Genomic DNA, 21490 nt, shown 5'->3' with positions numbered 1-21490 from the left:
GTATGTCATAACTTTGAAAGCCAACGTTAGGTTGCCACGTATTCCCCAATACAAAATATCTAGCGAATGCGAAAAGGCGTTGTTAACGATCATTTATGATCTGATCGATAAAGATGTTATCGAGGAAACAACAGGAAATGTTTGTAACAGTCCAGTTTTGCCCGTCTTAAAACGTACTGATCCTTCACAGCCCCCTGTGTATAGGTTTGTGATTGACCTCAGAGAAGTAAATAAGGTAGTTATCCCACAGTTTCCTGTTGTCCCCGACATTACTGCATTATTGACCATGGTTCCAGCTTCAGCAGCTTGGTTCTCGGTGATTGACCTGAAGAACGCTTTCTTCAGCATCCCGATTGCTGAGGAGAGTCGAGACCTTTTCGGCTTCAATTTAGGAGGACGAAGCTTCCGCTTCAAGTGCGCTCCTCAAGGCTACTGCGAAAGCCCATCAATATTCAGCCAGGCCCTGAAAACACAACTGGACAATATTGTTCTGCCAGATGGGTCAACTCTGATTCAGTATGTAGACGATCTGCTGATCGCTGGAGACACTGAAGAAATTTGCAAACATGCCACATTGTCATTATTGCGTCACTTATGTGACATGAAGCACAAAGTCTCTCTTTCCAAACTACAATTTTGCCGACAAGAAGTAACCTACTTAGGTCACATCTTGTCGAAGGAGGGAAGGAGACTGACACCAGAAAGAATACAGGCAATTGCAGAACTAAGTGCCCCAAGGACACAGAGAGAGGTTCGAGCCTTCTTGGGCATTACATCGTACTGTAGACAATGGATACCGAATTTCTCACTACTAGCTAAACCCTTGCTGGCACTACTCTGCAAAGACACACCCAATCCTATGCCCTGGTCTGAAGATTGTCAGACGAGTTTCCACGAGTTGCGTGATGCATTGTGTTCGGGTCCTGTGTTGGGAAACCCCAACTACAGTAAGCCTTTTACATTATATGTCCACGAAAAGGAAGGTTGTGCATTATCAGTCTTAACGCAACACTTTGGGGACAAACAGCGCCCATGCGCGTATTTTTCGGCAACTCTAGATCCTGCGGCTAAAGCCCTACCAAGTTGTCTGAGGGCTACCGCCGCAGCAGCTGTCTGCATTCGACAGTCTGCTGGATTAGTCATGAATAATACTCTGATCGTTATGGTTCCGCATGCAGTAGACATTTTGCTAAACAGGACAAAGACACAACATCTCACTAGCGCTCGACTATCCAGTTACGAACTTACACTGCTAGCAAGTCACATCCACATAAAGAGGTGTGATACACTCAACCCCGCTACGCTACTACCCATCCCGACAGAAACAGACAAAATTGATAAACATGACTGCTGCTTTAGGACAGAGGAAGAGACAAAAGGGAGAGTAGACTTACAGGACACTCCCCTTCCCGAATGCAATGATACTTTATGGGTTGATGGTTCATGTTTCAAGTTGCCGAATGGTGATACGACTACAGCATATGCCGTAACTACATTACACACCATTATAGAGACCGCGCGCATTTCCCACAATTCTGCACAAGCTGCAGAGCTGATTGCGCTTACTAGAGCATGTGTGTTGGCGAAAGGAAAGCGAGTGAATGTGTACACTGACAGCCAATACGCCTTTGGTGTGGCTCACAGTTTTGGGAGATTGTGGCGGGAACGTGGGTTCCTTACGTCACATGGTGCAAAGATACAACATGGTCAGCTAGTTAATAAACTCCTTGAGTCACTGACCTTGCCACTACAAGTTGCCATCATGAAATGCAGTGCACACAAAAAGATTCAGGATGATGGTGGCCGCGGGAATGCATTTGCAGACGAGGTCGCGAAAGAGACTGCAAGGAACACGATGAGTCGAATGTATGTTGTGGGTCCCGCTAGATGGATTGCTGATGTGGGAATGTGTGAGGACACCATTGACAGCGTGAAATCGATACAAGCCGAGGCCACTGAGAAAGAGGTGAATGAATGGAGAGAAAGCACAGGTAGATTAGATTCGAATGGTTGTCGGGTCGAACTATCAGAACACCAGCGATGGCTATTACCTAACGCATATGTACTTGCAGTAGTAACAATGGCTCATGGAATTGCACACATCAGTTCGAGAGGAATATGTAAACTATTGGCCCCAGTATGGCAGAATAGTAATATCCCAAAATATGCAGAGAATGTGGTCAGAAACTGTATGGTATGTTTAAAGTACAATCCCGGTAGGGGAATCCCAACTCCAGCTGGTCATTTTGCGCCTCCAACGTATCCGTTCGAGGTTCTGCAGCTCGATTTCATCCACATGGAGAGGTGCAACAATCTGAAATATGTGCTCGTTGTTGTTTGCGCCTTTTCAAGGTGGGTGGAAGCGTACCCCCTTAAGGACAATACCGCCTTGTCAACTGCCAAAGCCCTTGTCAAAGAGTTCTTCCCGAGGTTTGGTATGCCTAGAATTGTCTGGAGTGATAATGGAAGTGAATTTGTAGGACGCGTGATGAAGAGAGTGTGTGAGTGTCTAGGCATACACCAAAAGTTCCACGCTGCAAATCACCCCCAATCAGCTGGATTAGTAGAATGCTACAATGGCACATTAAAGCTGAAACTAGCCAAGATCCAAGCCAGTACAGGTCTTAAATGGCCTGACGCCTTGCCTCTAGCACTCCCGTCGACCAGAATGACTGTCCATTCCAGATTAGGACTAAGCCCCCACGAGATAGTGTTTGGCCGCACCAGCCAACGTCTGGGGCGTGCCAAGACCAAAGAAACTCAGTGAGATAGAACACCCCGTACTGCTTGACTACTTGTGCGAATTGACAACTAAATTGCGTGTTTTACACCAACAGGTTCACAGTTCCTCTCCGCCAGCCTCTGACGATCCAGGTCACACCATTGTACCCGGCACGTGGGTTTTGGTGCGGAACTTCCAGCGCACCAACAACGAACAACCGAGGTGGACCGGACCGCACCTGGTACTTCTTTCCACGAGATCTGCTGTTCGGGTGGAAGGCAAAAAGAACTGGGTACATGGGACCCATTGTAAACGAGTCCCTCTGCCCCTTCCATACGACCGGTGGGTCAACGAAGGACTTGCCGACTCAGAGACCGAATCCGTACCTCGCTTCATCCCTTTCAGCGATGCACGTTTGAAAGAGACTGGTTCCGAAAAGGAGAGTGATCATATTTTGCAAGGACTTGTGCCACCGTCTATGCAGTTAGACACTACCGAACCTGAGACATTGTTTGAAGACCACACCGTACCTGGGAAACGACGGTACAACCTAAGGTCTAGACAAAGAGACTAATAAAAAATGCAAACTAATGTGAATTTCGTTTCCCCTACGAACTATTTTTGATTTTTCAGCTCTCTCACTCTCAGGGAACTTGCTAATTTTTGATTTTCGAACCACCATCCGGTTCCGCTGCTAGGGTCGCGGTTGAAGTCTGGGGAGTGCAACTGGGGAAGTTTTAGGTCAACGGTTCTGGTTGGTCCGAGGGAGTTACCCTGGACTGAACGGAGCGCACTCCCTGGCAGAATCAACCTACCACCGCGGGCAGCAAGTAGAGGATGGAGTTTCCAAGGGTAGAGAGACCTGCCAAACTTACGAACCTTGAAAGACAATTGTGTATGATACTGTCCAAAAGAAGATTCCTGATAATATGTGTTTTAACGTCATGTAGCATAGTTGTGTTTTTGACTGGTTATACTCTATTCGTATTTAAAGTTACCTTTTTGAATGACACCCAGCCACCACCTCCTCCTACTATTTCTCCACACTACTTTCACCCTCAACCTGAACACGAGTCTGCCCGAATACTAGAATTTGTAAATAACTCTTTCATTCAACTCCTACACCAACACCAATCCATAATGAACACATCGAACTGTTGGATATGCGGACTCATGCCACACACAACCGATAAGGGGATCCCATACTGCATTCTGCCATTCAGTTATTATGGTTCTCTGTGGGCTTTCCAGACCATGTTCCTATTCGCCCTAGAACCATACCCGACCCGTTCCACTGAGAGCGATTCCAGTAACAAGGCACTAATTGCAGGGATAAGAAATATGAGTAGGGATATCGACACCTATCTAACGATTCCCAAAGATGAACTCACTCCCTACACCCGTTGGAACGTGACCAAACATGGGGTTTACCCGAGTAAGAGCCAGACAGCGAAGAAATCCCGCCCAGTTTGGATAGTACCCCACCGAGGTCACTTATGTTTACAAGGTATCGGTAGGGATCCCAAAGCACAATTAGGGAAGAGCCTATGCACGGAAACATATGTGTTCGCTTCCCGAACCTCCCCTATACTCCTAGCAGCCAAAGGCACGTATTTCGTCTGCCACGACCAAGCCTACACCCCTGACTTCTCAGGTACATGTTTTATTTCATTTCTGCTGCCTCCCACCTACACGGCCAGAGCAGATTACCATCGGACAAGGACAGCTAGGGGTGTCGTGAGTTAAGACGACACCGCAAGTCAGGAATTCGCTGACTTTGCAAAGGGTTTTCTGCCATTTTGGGGGCCTATGGTGAACAGCAGGAATATTCGTCAATTAGCAAGGATAGTTGAATCCGCCGTGACTGAAACGGCCGGAGCCCTTGGCAACTTGACAACCGAGCTTCAGTCGGATCGACTTATGACCCTTCAGAACCGAGTTGCCCTAGATATCATACTCGCCGATCGTGGTGGTGTGTGTAGAGTGATCCAATCCAGTTGTTGCATTTTCATCCCTGATAATGCGCCGACAGTATACCAGGCCATCTCTAAACTGCATGAAATATCTGATTCCCTTCACGTTGAGAAAGGGGATTGGTCCTTGCTGGGGTGGTTCTGGGAACTGATCACCGGCTGGGGATGGAAAACACTGATCTTCATTGGGATGATCTTAGCACTTCTGTTTATGTTCTGCCTGTGTGTACAGTGCGCTCCTGCACTCTGTGCTACTTCATGTGTACGGAAGCCTGTGTTAAAGGACGAACGGAGTAACAGAATGATGCTACAGCAGCATCTCCACGAATTTCTCCATACCGATTTGGACTCAGATTAACGTGAGTTATTGCCTTACATAAGGGCAAAAGGAGGGTCTGTGGTTCTGGAAATCTGGACCCTGTTGTTATCCCGATATCGAGGTCCAATACCCGTGTCACAAAATATCAACGTACCATGACGAACTTGGTGTCTACAGACCGATAATGATTAGGACATCATTCCTATGCATTTGCATAGGAATCGAAGGTTGCTAACACCCCTAAATCATGGTTTCCGTTCTGACCCTTTAAACTCCATTTTGTAAGCAGCATCCATCTTGTGCCTTGCCCTCATGATAAGTCAATTAAAGGTCGAGCTTGATCCAAAAGGACACGTCTACCTTTCCTGACTTCCCCCTGACCTGTCCCAACTGACTCCACTGCCTTCAGCCAGACCTGTTTGGGCAGCTCCTCGCCCAGTGGCCGAATACGATAGCATCAATGCATAACATTCCACAAACCATTCACTACATACAGACCATGCTTTCTGCAAACATGCACCTGTCCACGGTCCTTGTTTATGGCCAGTTTTATGACTAGGAGGTGCCTTTCTTTATTGAGGTTTCATCGATATCTGATGGGAGTTCCGGGCCTAACTGGGTAATCTATCACAAACTGGACATCTAAAATGTGGGCTTGCTTACATGACTTCGCTCTTTGTATTATTGTAGAAATATGTGTATAGCCATATCATAAACTCAAGAATTCTTGCTCGAAGCTATTATTTTTGTATACAAGGAGAAGGCTGGTTCTGTAAAAACGAACAGTCTCCCGAGAATATACTCCCCGTGTGGTGTACTTTTGGGACACGTGTTACTTGGTAGCTACCAATAAAACTTGATCTCTGACTGTGACTAGAAGACTCCGTGTTTCTGTGGTCCGGAACAAGGGAGAACTCAGAGGTCTTCGGGTGTTATCCCCTGGCACCAACGGGTTCCTAAAAACCCGTTACCTCAGTGGTAAATTGGGGTAGGAGAAATTAAATTAAATAGTTCATGAGTCCTAACACGTTATAGGCTCCAGGACCCTCCACCCTCAGCCAAACTTAATGAAACATCAAACATAGACCTATTTGCGCAGAGAGCTCTTGTTGCTTATCTCAAAATGGTCCCTGATGTATCATCATTTGAGAGCAAAAGGGCTCAGCGTACTAGCTGATCACGAAGAAAGGGTTGAACATCACCATATCTCTGGCTACCCATTGAGGACATGTATTGAATACACAGAATGGTTCAATCCAGTGTGACTGAGAAAATTAGCAAGAACATAAAATAGGCAGGAAGGCGTTACCATTCTGTCGCTCTCAAAGGCTATGTACACTGCCATTTGTGTGCTGCAGGCACTGAATATTGTCTTAAGCAATTCTGAGAAAACTAAAACCTCATACTATGTAAGCGTTGAAAAAAGGACTGCTTCCATTGGCTCCTTTGCTTTCTTACTAACCTGGATTTTACTCATTTCCAGGGCGGGTGACTGCCGATGGATACTCTAGATGCAGTCAGGATCATAAGAATTGCCTAGAACTAGAGATTTTTGAGGGCTGAAAACACCCCAGGTGGCTTCAGGTAAACAGGTACAAGCTGTGTGCTGGTGGGTGACATGGCAATTTGAGAACTGAGCCTGTACGCCTGAAGAGACAGCATCTGACAAATTCAAAACAGAAAATTCCCCAGAGACAGAATATACAAAATAGCCAGAGGCTTTTCTTAAACCAATAAAACCAAATTAGGTATCAGAACATAAAAGATACCACACAAGATTGTCAAGGTCGAACCAGATGAGAGCCTTGTTTCGGTTTAACTCTCTTCCTGATGGTGTGCTCCATAATTTGCAAGTCATAAAGCGTACCTGTGCTTTGATAGCTCCAAGTGGGATTTCTTTTCTGTTGGACTGTTTTACCATAAATGTAAAAGAATACTGCATTTTCTCCTGGGCTGATTGTAAAGAGGCGGAAGGGAGCTTTGGAAGGGAGCAAGAGGTGAGCGATTCTCACAATGAAGAACCATAATTGATTGAACATTCAAAAAGACGTATACGGTCATTTCATCCAAAGAAGGATTAGTCTGAAATCTTCAATTAATCACAGTGCTTGACGAATGAAAGCCACACCTTGAGAAGATGTGGTATTCTCCAACTTTGGGTTTGTTGTCCACACCACAATCCTGATTTTCCAACCCCTCCGCAAAACCTTATTTAAAAACTCTTCCTGATGAGCAAGTCGAACAGCCACTCCACTCTGGTTCCATATGCCCAAGATGCCTACCTGAGGCATACAACTCATCCTAGCCACCTTAAAGCACTCTCAAACATCCAATGAAGGGAACAGCTCCACCATATTCTGTGCGGCCTTGCCCATTTAAGATTTTCAATGACACTATGCTCACCACCATTGTCACCCCAACCAAAGCCATCATCATTGCCTCCCAAAACAAATAAATACAGCTTTCCTAATAATTTCAAGGCCTGCCAAACCAAGTCAATCATACATATACCTCTATCCAATGATCTCCAGCTACTGATCAACCATTAATGGTTCCACAGATAACCTGTTCAAAAAGAGCTAGGCCACCCACATTTTGGAAGGAAATAACATACTCTGGTTGTCAAGGAGGCTTCACACCTGTAAGAAAAACCACAGTTGGTAGAAACACAGTCACAACACTATTACTACTGGGCCAATGTGCGGCAATAAACACAGTTGATCACTTAATGGTATCAGAAGCTGAACAATCTTGCTATTCAAGGTATCATACCGGAAAGAATCTCTCCCTACAACTGAAATATCCAACATCTCTCCCTATTTTCTTCATTTACTTTCTACACCAATTCTGGTATCCTTTTTTTATTTAGGTCGCCCCTCCACTTCAATGCCTACCTCAGCCCACCAATGGAACTCAACATGTCCTTTAATATAACCTTTTACACTGATGCTGAAGAGACCCAGATTGCTCTCAAGCTAAAGAAAACAGCGTATTTGAAACCTGTCTAATCTAGATATCTTCTTACCTTCAATCCAGGGAACAAAGGTTGATCAATCATCTCAAACTCAACTCAAAGAAACCGAAATCTCCACATGGCCAATCTGAGACAGTTACCACCCTACAAACACCTGGACTCAGGAATTTGGATCATCGCCAGTCACATCAACTGGTGTAAACACTGTGAGACATACTTTAGTGCCTGAAAGTGAATCAAGTTAACTGAAGACTTTCTTCTCCACAGAAACACTGTGCTGTGCCATAGCTTCCCTCATCTAGTATTCCCTCAGAGTAGCTAAAAGTCTCATTGCACAAATTAAGATTATAAAAGGCTCAGAACACAGCAGCCGGACAACTGCTATACCTTAGCCTAGGATGTAGCATCATTCTTACTGCTTAGGTCTTCCATTGGTTTCCCCATACTTGATGCTCATCCTTCAATGGCCTGTGCATCACCCACAGCACCATGTATGCCAACAGACTAACTTTATCCAAGTGAAATTTCTGCGGCACAAACAAAATAAGACACTGCTCAAGACTGACACTTCTTTGGACCATCCCACACTTCAAGCAATCACAGGTGCTACTTCTTTCTCTCTTTAGGAAACCAAACTACTGATCTCAATGTCGGCAGAGATGAGAAACATTCAGGTTCAACTGGAATTCAGGAAGGCGGTAAGGAGCAGTTTGTTACCAAACAGAAGAGTCCTTTACCATGAGCACAGCATACCATCAGCCCACTATTCAATATTGCCACAATGAAATTAGTATCACACAATAAAATGGCAAGTATGAGCATCTAAGGACCACTATGCAGCTAGCACTTCTCTTGGCTTCACTCATAGCCAAAGTACTACTACAAGCTTTCCTCAACATAACCGCACTCCGGCAGTCCTCATGCACGATCTGAAAAGTATTCCCACATAGGCTACATTATAAACCCCTCCCCCCTGAAAAACACAATAAACGGCAAATTCTCCCACCCATCCACCAATATTAACTTTAGGAGGTATGAACGCTATACACATGCTGCAACTAACATTTAAAAAAGCGCAACTGTACATTTCAGCAAACAGTTTTTTTCCCTCTCTTTCATACTTTTCATGCTCTCACCTGTAAAGTAACCTTAGAAAGGCCTTCGCAAGAAAGTCAATGACCATGGTAATGTGTAATTGTTCTACATGTCTGCCACAATCAGCAGCAACATCTGCGAGCTGGCACACCGAACACCATATCCTCAACTTGACTAGATCTGCTGACAAAGCAGGGCGAAGGCATAATGACATCTGATATCACCCTAAGTACTGTCTCATGTGTACCATCTGCTGACTCGTTTTTCAGTGACTACAGAAAACAAGCTCTCATGGCAGTGATGAATATCCGATGATGCCTCCTAAAAGGCACACACGTATTTTGTGCACATTCATGTCAGTACTTGCTTAAGAGAACTCTAGGTCACAGGGCCATAAATAGGATTGCAGTTCCTGGTAAGTATTAAGTCTTAGGAGGTATAGCTCCCTGACAAGGGCACTGAAGCACTGTCTTACACACGTCTCACCTAAAACACTTATCTAGATATATAGAAGTTTGACTGTTAAGAGTCCTAATACGAGTCGCCCTCTTGACAAAACAGCATGGCGATTGGAAAATGTCAATCTCCTGTGCACTCTTGGAGGCGATCTGTGAAAAATGATGGTGTTAAACAGACCAGACACCAGGATTAAGCACTAGATGGATACACTAGGCATGTACAGTGAGGTTTGCAAATAATGCCAGTTTTCAGAATGTATGTCAGTGGAAATTTAGATTCACTCCCCCCCCAATTGCATCAGTGATATGAAAAAGGAAAAAAAGACAGCACATTTTGCAATTCAAAACCGTGATCAGATCATTTCCTGCCATAGGGTGTTGCCGGGGAGGGGAGAAGCTGGCATCGACAAACGTCATGAAGAATTGTTCTTCCCCCCTTCTATTTTCTTTATCGTAAACGAGAGCAGACTAAAATGTGCAAGTTCTATGTAAAAAAACAAAAACCGAGAAAACCAAGTGGGTGAAACATAACGCACAGATGAGTTGCTGCTAACCATTTTACTAGTAAACATTGAAATATGTGGGTTTTATTTGTTGCTTAAAGACGACAAAACCTGGAACATGATGACGTTGACAGTGGGAAGAGTATCCCACACTACTGGAGTCCTGCCAGAGATTGACAGCTTGCTTCTTTCAGATTGTAGGAGTTCAAACGAGATAAACTTTCCACTGATATGGAAACCTGCACTCCTGAAACCGTCCTCCAGTGATAGTGCCAATATTGTGGCAGCTTTCTTGAAATGCAAAAATCCTGCAGCACAGGTTAGGCTACGAAGCATTACTTTTAAATAATAAAGTTTAAATACCACCAATACATTACCTCATCTCTAAACAAGTTCAGATGCTTTCAAGCTCCTACAGAAAAAACATGAAATGTCTTAATAATAATCGTTAGTAGGGAGACATAGAAAACCCTAAGGTGCAAAATCGATGTAGAGTGGGATTTGTGCACTGGACTGGCACATGGCAGGGGGAAGCACCGAGAAATAACCAGGTCGCAGAAGGTGTTCAGCATCACCTCTGTACACAGATCTGTGTATGCAACCAAAGAGTGTGCTGTAGCACTTGGTGGTACAGTCAGGTCACCTGGGAATACGGTGCAGCTAACCTTCGGTCACCATGTATTGGTGTTTTTGCTTTTTAAAACACACCTGTCACTTTTAGGTAACTTCGGATGCACCAGACACAGTGGCGCACAGATGCACACACAGAAGGTTAGCTGATACATAAGACAGACAAACACAGGTGCTTCCGAGTGAAAGGGTTGTGGTACATTGGTTGTTTTAAGTGTTGCTTGTGCGGCGGTTTTAGATATCACCTTGCGTCAGTAACTTATTGGTCCCACAGCAGCTGCCAATTCTAGGAAGGTGGGTATGTCCAGATGCCGAATCAGGCTGAGATAGATAGGTCCACTGTGCAGTACAGATCGAAGCATGAGGAAACCCAATCCACCTTTCTGCCTTCCTGTCGGCATACGTGTACATTCAAACATTGCGTGTCCTACTATTCATATTCAGGAATATGCACACAGGACAAATGAAACGCAGACAATGTCTTTGGCTGAAATCATGTGTATTATTCACAGTCCAAGATGCTCGGCTCAGAGCTACATTAAAAACATACAATATCATATTCTCGTATGGAAGAGGAAGATACAGGTTATTGCTAGGAACTCAAACGGACAAATGTTACAGCTGTACAGTACAAGGGTTGGAATGCTCGTAAAAACGGTATAAAAATGCAACATATAACTTTGTAAAAAATAAAAGGATGAAAAGAAAACAGAAACAATTATAATAGAATCTAACAGGGCAGACAGCAGTATGATGTTGTCAAAAAGGATGACAGAGGCTCCCATTCTGTCACTCCCTCACGACTAGCATGACCTGTGCGTTTTAGGAAAAAATGAGTTTCTAGACTGTGTGGTAAAGATTCTAAAAATCAAAACTTCACTCAGTAACTCTCAAAACCATTTGTTGCCTCTCTGGGGCACACACATCCTGCTAGGGCCCACCCACCTCTCAAATATCCACACGCTTACTGCACCTTCCTTTTGCCGTACATAGAGATCCGGGGAATGTACCCTAATAGACCCATAACACATCTTAAAAGGAGCACCTATAATTCTAAAGGCCAACATCCCTCTCCTTGGGACAAACATCCTCTCAGTCCGCCGCTCTCTCGCATTCTGCTTTCAGGGCCCACACATAGCAGACCATGAGTGGAGGAGTAGTAGAAGAGAGGGGAAGTGAGACAGACATACAAATATGCAACAACGACCTATCTAGACACTCAGTTCAACCAACTTCAGCCTCTCCCTGCGGCACAATCGCATATTATAGAACCACCACAATCGTCCACGTCATTCACAGATTTCACCTTCCTAAATGTTAATTCAGTCACAGCCCGTATCTCCATCTTTAACAGTGCTACAGGTACCAATAAGCCCCAGACCACTCTTCCACGCACAATGTTGTCCTACGGCTCGTAAGTTCCCCCACTGTCTAGCGCTTACATTCATTCTACCACATTGTGGGTGTCTACATGCTTCCTATGATTCTTTTCTAATAAGGTCTTTTCTCTCCCTGTGCCCCCACAAGGTCACTAGTACTGCCACACACCAGGACAACTCCTCTTACTCTGAGCTCCCGTGACCTTCCCTCGTGGTCCCTCGAACTCCGATGACCTGCTCAGCCCAAGCACAGTTCCTACAGTCCTCCTGTGCCCCAAACCCATCCTTACTTCCTCATGGCGTATGAAGGGAGGACTGTAACAAAGTATCTTCTCCTTTTATACATGTATAGTATCACTCTATATTCCCCATCGCCACACTATGAAATAATTGGGGGAATATATAAATAAAATGCCAAGTATAATTTTCTCTTCACTGAGGATACCTTCTCCTCAGTAGAGACCGTTTTCACCTACACTGTTCTGGTACTGCAGGCATTTGGACTTCACAAGTGGCCAGCATCTAGGTCGGATTGTGAGCACCAACTACACTGCCCCAACTGGTAGGCGAGAGGGTCATCTAAACGTATCAAACTTATAAATCCTGGATACATATATTTAGAGGAAGATAACTTTTTTCTTCAACACAGAATCTTTTATAGACTCACACACATGCTTCATAGAGGAGGGAGCTGTAAATGCGTGTGAGGTAGACATGCCAGACCTTCAACAGCAGAGAAGGCATGGACTCCAGCGATGGCCTTGGTGACTGTCATAATATCGAAAGACCACTGTGATGAGCAGGCTGGACTCCACGTATAAAAAGATAGACCTGACAGAGAGGTGGGGGAGCAGCAGAGGGACTTTTACATCGAGAGTGAAAAGGTGAAGATGCTGGTGAGACTTTGGAGTAGCCTGAATTCGAGCGACACAAGTATTCCTTCCCTGAGAGGGCTTGGGATCTGGAGATAGGTTTTCAGCATTAGGTGAGGACAGAGAAGGGGCCCAATAAGAAATGCAAAACTCCAGAAGCTTTGAGCGACCTGTTTCGAGTAAAACTAAACCAGTTCATTGCTCTCCGTGTCCCAAATGTGAGATTGTCTGGTAAATTACAACACTCAGGACATGATGGTCTGAATAGAGGCAAGGCACACTCTAAAAGAGGTGTCATAATATAACTTTATTTCGTCTTACTGGGCTCACGTTTTAAAAAGGGTACTATTATTTTTCATGCCCCATAAAGTAAATGAGATAGCCTTCCAGTTTAGAGTACAAAACTGTACTGATCAGCAGTTCATACCGCAAAACCCGAAGCAAGGACTGTTTGAGATCTTTTTTCTTCTGAAAGCCCAGAAATAGTGCAGGGCTCCAGTGACTCCACACCTGCTAGCATTGCATGGTACAGAATCTAAGATGGTGTCCAGGGATGACGTACGAGTTTTCAGTGGGTGAGGAGTTTGTCTTGAATCAAGTTCCACTGAGCACAGAATACCCACCTAATGCTGGGCTTGTAAAACAGGGTGTCATTTTACCATGTCTGCTGTCAGGTGGCCCTTAAGAGAGTTTAAATAAGTTAATTTATAAAAAAGAAGGAACTGCTGAAAAGGTGGGTGTGTTGTATGTATAATTCCAGCTCTTCATCACGTCAAGGAAAATTAAATAAGTTAATTCATAAAAAAAGGAAGTGTTGGATACGTTTATTTTACTTAGGATTCCAGCTCTTCATCATGGGCATCTTCCTTGAAATGCTAAAGATTAGTCTCTCAGCAAATGTGCTGGATCCCGGAACACATTTTTTTTAAAACACATTTAAATAGTTTCTTTAACTATCATAGATAAACGTACCCTTTAGGAGGCAACATATTCTGTCTTTAATAAAGGCATTTTAAAGAGAAGCAGTGACGAAGAAATACATATGGCTGAAAAGGTCACTTTAATCCCCGTCTTCACACTGACATAAAAAACAAAACATTAATGGGTGCATACAGGCATCACCGATTGGATAACTCAGTTTTGACATTGGTATTCCAGAATACTTGGAGTCAGTTAGAGTAGTCCAGTCTGACAGAAAGACCAGACAAAGTCTGAACAGTTTCCAGTTATGTGCCTGGTTTGAAGGCAAAGACTTTGGGGTAGTAATTCAAATAGGATGCTCATGATGGAGAGACAGAAATACAAGTAATGTTTCTTTCTACTATTCAGATCTATTGGACCGTAATAAACATTAAAAAAGATTAGCAAACACATGCTTCAATCTTCAGAGGTAGATAACGCAGGAGATTAGTAAAAATAAGAACGCAAATAAGTTGCACAGAGGACCGGCCCACCAACTTGTCTTTTGGAGTTTAATCAATGCAGTAATTATGCAGTAATGATGCAGTAATGCTGGTTAAAGTGTCGACATTTCTCCAGTGCTGATCAGCAAACCTGTGATTGGCACACCTTATCTGGCAGCAATAGCCTTTTTTTTGCTTGAATAGCTTGGAGCTGCTAGGGTTCCCAACACTGCTGGGGGCTCTCGGGTATCAAGGTTCTAGGCGGAGTTGCTGCTGTTGGCGTGGCCTGTACCAGTAGGGTATATGAATCCATTGCTCCGAGAAGATTTGCATCGCCCATGGAACTAATGTATTCATGGTACTCTGGGATAAATCCGTTCCAATACAGCGGCCTCACAGGTATTTGAAACAGTACAAGTGCTTTCAGAGAAAGTAACATAATCTTTATTAAGCACTCAAACAGACGTGAGCCTTATTCACAAGGAGCATCTCCTGGGCGCTGTGGAAATACTCAAACTGAAAGTTACAGGGAGACCTGGGCCAAGTTGATCAGTTGTCGGGATGATCTACCTCGAAGGTTTCTCTGAAGTATTCTCTTTAGTCCATAGACCCCATAAGTGTGAACTGTTCTACCAAATACCAAAGAGTACAGTCATAGTAGCTGTATAACTTGCAATATTGAGACTTTGTGACTACCTTGCAAATATTGTTACCCAGAGAATCCATATATCTGCTAAATTGGTGTCCGAGATCTTGCAATGCAGAATGAAACATCTTGGGCAGAACGGAGACTATTAGGTAAATTATGGGGAATTCTCCCTCGGATGTAAGGCATCCAGACCAAGAGACTTCAATGTATTCACAAATATTCTCTTTATTGTTTGACACAATGTAACATATTTGCTTGAATGCCTGATTTAAGGTTTTGACAGTCACAAAGTTTACATCTTCACAAAAGAGTGGTTTATGTTAGGCTTCCTCATTGCCCTAGAAATGTCCCCTTGGAAAATAAAGTTGTCTGGCTGAAACATTTCATAGAACTTATTCAATCGAAGGAATGGATGTCATCATAGCACGTTTCCCTTCACGGTATTGAAGTATACCATCCAAGCAAAAGATCAGTGGAGGGATAGTAAGCACCTTCTGCTATTTTGCCATGTTAGCATCCTAAGCGCAATGATTCTTTCCTTTTTGAAAAGGCCTAGCTTAAACATTGAAATGAAGAGAAGCTCCCTAATAAAAAATATTTTCTAACACACTTCCTATCTTCAGACTTGTATACAAGTAAACTGTAGTCAGATGAATAGATGATGTCCTATGATGCAGACTGAGGCCAAGGTCTGTGATCATAAAGTACATTATTAAAAGAAAGTACGAGACAACTGTGTTCAGGGATCACTGAGACAGTTCAGAATAATGAACTACCACAAATAAGTTAAGCTTTCAGGGACAATGGAGCGCCTGGATTCTTTAAAGGAGCAGTGCCAACATTATCTCATGTAAAGGGTGAAGCCACTGTGCATCATTTCCTGCTTGGTTTTCCTTTTTCATAAGAGCATATACTGGACTTTTAAGAAACATTTTAGGGTGCGAAATTTAAGATTAATTTAGCTACATTGATTTTTTTCAAAAGATAAAAAACTGTTCTAGGTGAATATTTTGCAAATAAGGTTATGTTAAAAAATTAAAATCCCATCTTTAAAAATTTAGAGTGGGGAACTAAACGTGTGTGGATATTCGAGTTGGTATCATTATCAAAGGTCACACGGAGAACTACATTCTACTCATCATGAAGACTTTCATACACTTGGGCAACCAGGTACTCTTCTACAACACATCCAATGCCAGAGATTCTGACCTTGTGACTAAACCAACCCTTTTTCATACACCTCCCCAAGTGCCCAGAAACACAGATCAATTCAGGTGTTGCCATCTCTTAGGCACACTGCAAGCACATCCAAATAGATTCTGACAAACTGATCACCATCTATCAAGCTTCTTTAAAGGATATGGTGCAGGCAGGCCCTGCCCCTAAAGGCGCTGTGAGGAGGAACCTGCCTTTCCACTGGCACAGCCATGGATTAGCCCTATAAGATCTGATGCATGAATAGATTAAAGGAACGTAGCACCCGTATGGACTAACGTTTTAGAATACAGGAAATTATACAACAGACAAAGCTTTCCTTGCCCAGTTTACAGCCATCATTACAAATCTAAGTATGGATTGAAAGTACTGAATATGTTCCTTGTAGACAGTGAGAACCTTTCTAACATCTAAATAATGAAGTATTTAGCAAGTAGGATTAGGTTGGTAAGAAAATATAGTGATGTGCATTTTACTAAAACCTTTGAAAATTATGAAACTCTAAACCATATCATGCGTTTGCACACAAATAAAGCAAGAGGGTCAAATCAAGCACATTCCTAACATACAAGTTTAAATGAACAGACTAATAGGTCTCCTAGTTATTTAAAAATAGGTAGAGATTGTCCGATGGCAGCAATGTTTGAGCATCACAAACAAGCAAGAAAGGTTCAAGATGTCGTGTTCTTTATTTACAAAAATCCGTAGAAATGAACTTGACAGAAAAAACAGCCGACACGTGTTTCGTCAGTACTGCAGGTAAGTACAGAGACTTTTTCAAGGCTAAGTAAAACGAAATATCAACTTCGTGTGTCCGCAAGGGGCTTGTCCGGATATGATAAGTATGCGGTCAGGAACCATATATGTAAGAGAATCCAGATATTCAAGTGTTCAAGGGGCAACCGGCCAAGAGTTCGGATGAGTGCAGTCAAAGCATATGGGTCTAGGTGCAGCGGCGGATGCACCCAGGAAGTGAAACACCAGACATAGGGATCCCCAACGCAGGTAACGTGGCCAGGTATGCACAGCTAAAAAGTAGACTTCATGAACGTTCGTATAATGAGAATGTTCCAACAAGTTGATGAAGCGATTGCTGGCCCATTCACGAAGGGTTCGAGCCGATGCTCATAAGTATATATGTTTGCTGAAATGACAGGGGTCCCCAAATGATGTAGCCCAAGACGCTGCAGCCAAGCCCCACAGCAACGCGAAAAGTATAGGGTCGTTTGCACACTATGGGATTCTTTAACCAAAAAGGTCAGAAGCTTGCTCAGTGGTGGTCTGAAATAAAGGCAATTACAAAAACAGGATTCTGTGAATCATGCTATGTATAACTGGTGAGTATGTACTCACAGGGCTTTCAAAGCTTAACAGAAAGCTCAATATTCACATCCCAAATCGGAATGGGAAAAGGGTGGGAGGCGGTTCTAAACTTTGTAATAGACAAAATAATCTATTAAAAATTGGAAAACATTGTTCTGCAAGGGAAAAACCCTTGATCCTAATTCAATAAGGGTCAATCACAGCCACATGCAATCCCTACAATTCTACTGAGCCAATTAAAATATTCGAGTACAACGTATAGTAGAATACATGTGCCCAGGCACATTTCTCTTCATAGATGGCCAAATCTCAGAAATTGCATTTAGAATGCCATTTAGCAATTCACTTGTGGATGTCTGAACAATTTCCAGATTATTCTAAAATGGAACCCATAACCAAGATGTCCAAGTTCAAATGCTAAGAGCGGAGATGAGAAGATTCCCTAGCCTCTTGCATATATGAGAACAGGTGCCCACAGACAGACAGAATTGGAAAAACAAAGTAAATCTTGCAAGCTCATCAGGAACTGATGCTTCAAAGAGGCCAGGGCTTGTGCTTCTAGGAAACAAATGCTTGCGTTGGCCGTTGACAAAGGGGCACCAATGCACCTTCTGTTGACCCAAATCATCGAAAAGGTCCCTAACAAGCTTAAAGTGCAGCATCCACTCACTCATTTATTCAGCACAATGAGTTGGCTCAAGTTTTCTGAAGGAATAGCAAATATTCACATCTTCAAGGTCTGACTGTATCATGGACAAGATTTCCACCCATAACTTTGTTCACAAAGAACACTGTCCCGGTATGGTCAGTGAAAGCCAACAAATGTACTTGATACCAAGGCATGAAAAAAGTTTAGTGCCCAAAAAAATAAATTATTAAGCTACAGGACACGCTGCTGAGCTGTTCAGGTGTTTGTGAACCGCAAGTCTTGAAATTTCACTGAGGCAGGTTTGCTTTGCAGCTGTATTCTGCAAAACCTGATTCTAGAGACACTGCACCATCCTGGCAACGAGACCTTCTTTGGCTACAGTTTTGGAAAAGATAGAATAAGGGCCACTTTCCTAGCAAGAAAAGTGCTATTATAAAACGAATTCCTGCACTTGAGCCAGGCACTTGGCATCATCTAGGTGGCTTTGGACCGCTCTGCCGGCTGAAACAACAACACCGTGGTGGAACAGCATTTTGGAAATGATGTCCAGTATGAAGAGATGTAGCTTGCTCTGATAGAGGAAAACACTTTGTCTTAGAACAGTGTCCATCAGTATGTTCTAAGACAATCATTGCAGGTCACCCCACTACTCATTCTTTTTCAATTGCTGCTCTATCACCTTTTTCCAATAAACCTCCTACCGAATGTGCAACCCTAAAAACCTACATCATGGTTCCCCAAACCACATCCTTATTTTGCTGCTGCACTGCTTATGCCCACATAATGCCTAAGACCTTGCAACTGTTTCACTTCAGGCTTATTTTTCTGGATGGAGACTAGAAAGTTGAAGATCCAGGATCAAACAAGGACATGTGTTTCACCTAACATTAAAGAATTTAGAGTTAATTAATAGTAATCTCTATGGATGAAGAGGGCTAAAAATAAAATCAGCAATGCTTCTCAGAGGTCTGAGCAAAGGTTTTGGAAAAACACACTGGATGAAGACTTGTCTTATGGTCACTGGAGGAATGAATGAGCTGGCATTGCACAGGACCCACCACAACAATGGGCAGTTGTGCTGGCCCTAAAAAAGTCACAAGTAAGCTAAGGCTTCTACGGCATTAGCAGGGTTGTAAGGCTCAACAAAGACTTTGCAAAGATCTCTAGTCTGACACTGTGTCAGCACATGTATGGAAGATGAAAAGAGCAAGTAAAAGGGCAGAGGCAACACTTAACTGTAGGTATCCTGATGAAGACGTTAAATGCCATAGAGGACTATCTATAGAGTGAATAGACAAAGCAAAGAATGTAAATCTCTTTGCACCGCAAGCCAGTTCAGACCATTGAACGATCAGGTGGTGCATTGTCGGTACAAGGTCTTGGTAAGAATATGAGCCACCACGTTTTACATTACTTTGAAACATTTGCTCTTTGCAAAAATCAATTCTTTATAGCACTACAGCTAACATTGTAAAAATTTGATTCGGAAAGGCCACATGATGCAAGATTCTTTGGCTAGGTTTGAGAAGACTGCATCCCCAACCTTTTTGTCCACCAACCAGATCTGAAAAGTCAAGGGATAGTTTTTATGAAACACACCCTTTTGATCACTGGGATTGGTGCAGGAAGATTTTCCTGTTTAGTATGCATACATTATTCACAATGATTGATGAATGTCCACTGACATCTTAGTTTTAAAACGATTAAGATTTGACAAATTGAGACCCATCTATTTGACAACAAGTTACAACAGGCATTCACCCACGAGATCAGAGTTTCAGAACAATGTGTAGGACTAAGAAAAGCCGAAAGGAACGTATCAATCTTGTGAAGAGTAAAATGCAAGCACTGAAAAACAGGGGTTGAAAAGCAGGAGTCATGAAGTACCTAACACGTTTTGTTTTAAACACAGCAGAAGACGGTCACATGTCCACCAACTGAGATCTATTAGACAGAAGAGATAAACTGAAATTCATAAAAGCAATTGACGCAGAACAGGTAGAGTGTGCCGGTACTTCCTCAAAGTAAACTTGTGGCATTGGGGTTGATCATGAGACCCACCACAAAAGGAAATGTTCTAGGTGTTATACCGAAGATTTCAAAGAATTGCTCCTGTGATCAAGTAGAAGCATGACTGGCTAGTCCAGGGTTTTCTTCACCAAAGTGCTGAAGCAAATAAACTCCCTCCCACCTGTGTGAGGTATCATTTGAAGTGGCCACTTTTCTCGCTGACTGGGCCGGAAGGATGCTCTATTTGGCTCAAATTATTGGGACATAGGGACTGTGCATTCATTTACCTTCTTCCTAACTACAAAGTAATAAAATCCCTGGGGAGCCTGTACCATCAGTGGTAAATCTTTTTTAAGGCTTTACCTAAAAAGAAATACTGGTATTAAACAATAAACATGGTGGCAGAGCTCAGGCATGCATTGCATGTCGCTGTGCAAATACCTTTGTCCTATTTCTTCCTATGGGAGGGGGAAGGGGCTATGGAAGAAGTGGGCTGTGGATATAAGATTTTGGTGAGGTGGTTCTCCTCAAACTACAAACTCCTGTTTGGGAGCACATAAACGGATCACAAACTGGTAGCAGCAAATACAGACAACTCTTTCAAAAATCTCATACACATGCCCCTTTATCACACGCTCATCTTTCTCTGACAAACCAAACTGCTGTCCGTATCCTGCTCAGGCATGCCACCCTAACATAACCTAGTGAGGGCAGCTCCGTGCATGGGCTTCTACTCAACAGCCACATCAGGTGTAGCAACCGCCTTCCCAGGCACCAGTTTTAACACATAATGAACCAAATCTGAGGCAGACTTTGGCACTTCCCAAGACTACATAACTCCTAAACACATTTTCCTCACTCAGAGACCTCATTTGGGTTAGAGATATAGGAGGGTAGTTGGGAAAGCACACAACCCTTAATCAAATTGAAGATTTAAAACAATCTCATCTCGTCCAGAGGTATGCTCAGTTTGTAACCTCTTTAAAAAAAATATATGAACACTCCCCCTTTCACAGATAAAGCCAACTTATAAACATTTATCGTGTTATAAGCTAAAAATATACATTCCCAGAGTTTTGTATTTATACATATACATTTATAACATCTTAAAGTACAAATGTGCAAAGTGTAAACAAGGCGGTCCCACAGGGTCGCTGCTACCTCCTGCCCTGGATGGACGGACGGATGGGCGGCTGGCCTCCTGCGCACGGCCTGCTGCCGCACAGATGGTTCTGGTATGGACATAGTTCCTCCGCCAGGGCTTCTTAGAGCCGCGTCGGTTCCTCTTCACTGTCGCTGCAATTTCCACAACAGTC

General features: G+C 43.3%; 1 protein-coding gene across 4 annotated transcripts in view; it reads right to left on the bottom strand.

Moving 5' to 3' along the window:
• Positions 1-21490, bottom strand: part of GRK6 (G protein-coupled receptor kinase 6) — a 697925-nt gene that overhangs the window by 289449 nt on the left and 386986 nt on the right. For 3 of the 4 annotated variants that reach the window (XM_078652756.1, XM_078652753.1, XM_078652757.1), the window contains exon 16: positions 11157-21490. The exons of the other annotated variant lie outside the window; for it this stretch is intronic. In XM_078652756.1, the coding sequence (XP_078508882.1) occupies positions 21440-21490 (51 nt within the window). In that variant the 3' untranslated portion in view covers positions 11157-21439. Of the gene's footprint in view, positions 1-11156 lie in introns of those variants that run through there. 4 annotated transcript variants of the gene reach the window in all.

Source organism: Lissotriton helveticus, chromosome 7 (assembly GCF_964261635.1).
Source record: "Lissotriton helveticus chromosome 7, aLisHel1.1, whole genome shotgun sequence".
Classification (NCBI taxonomy): domain Eukaryota; kingdom Metazoa; phylum Chordata; class Amphibia; order Caudata; family Salamandridae; genus Lissotriton; species Lissotriton helveticus.
The sequence above is the reverse complement of the archived record's forward strand: the minus strand, read 5'-3'. Positions and strand labels throughout refer to the sequence as shown.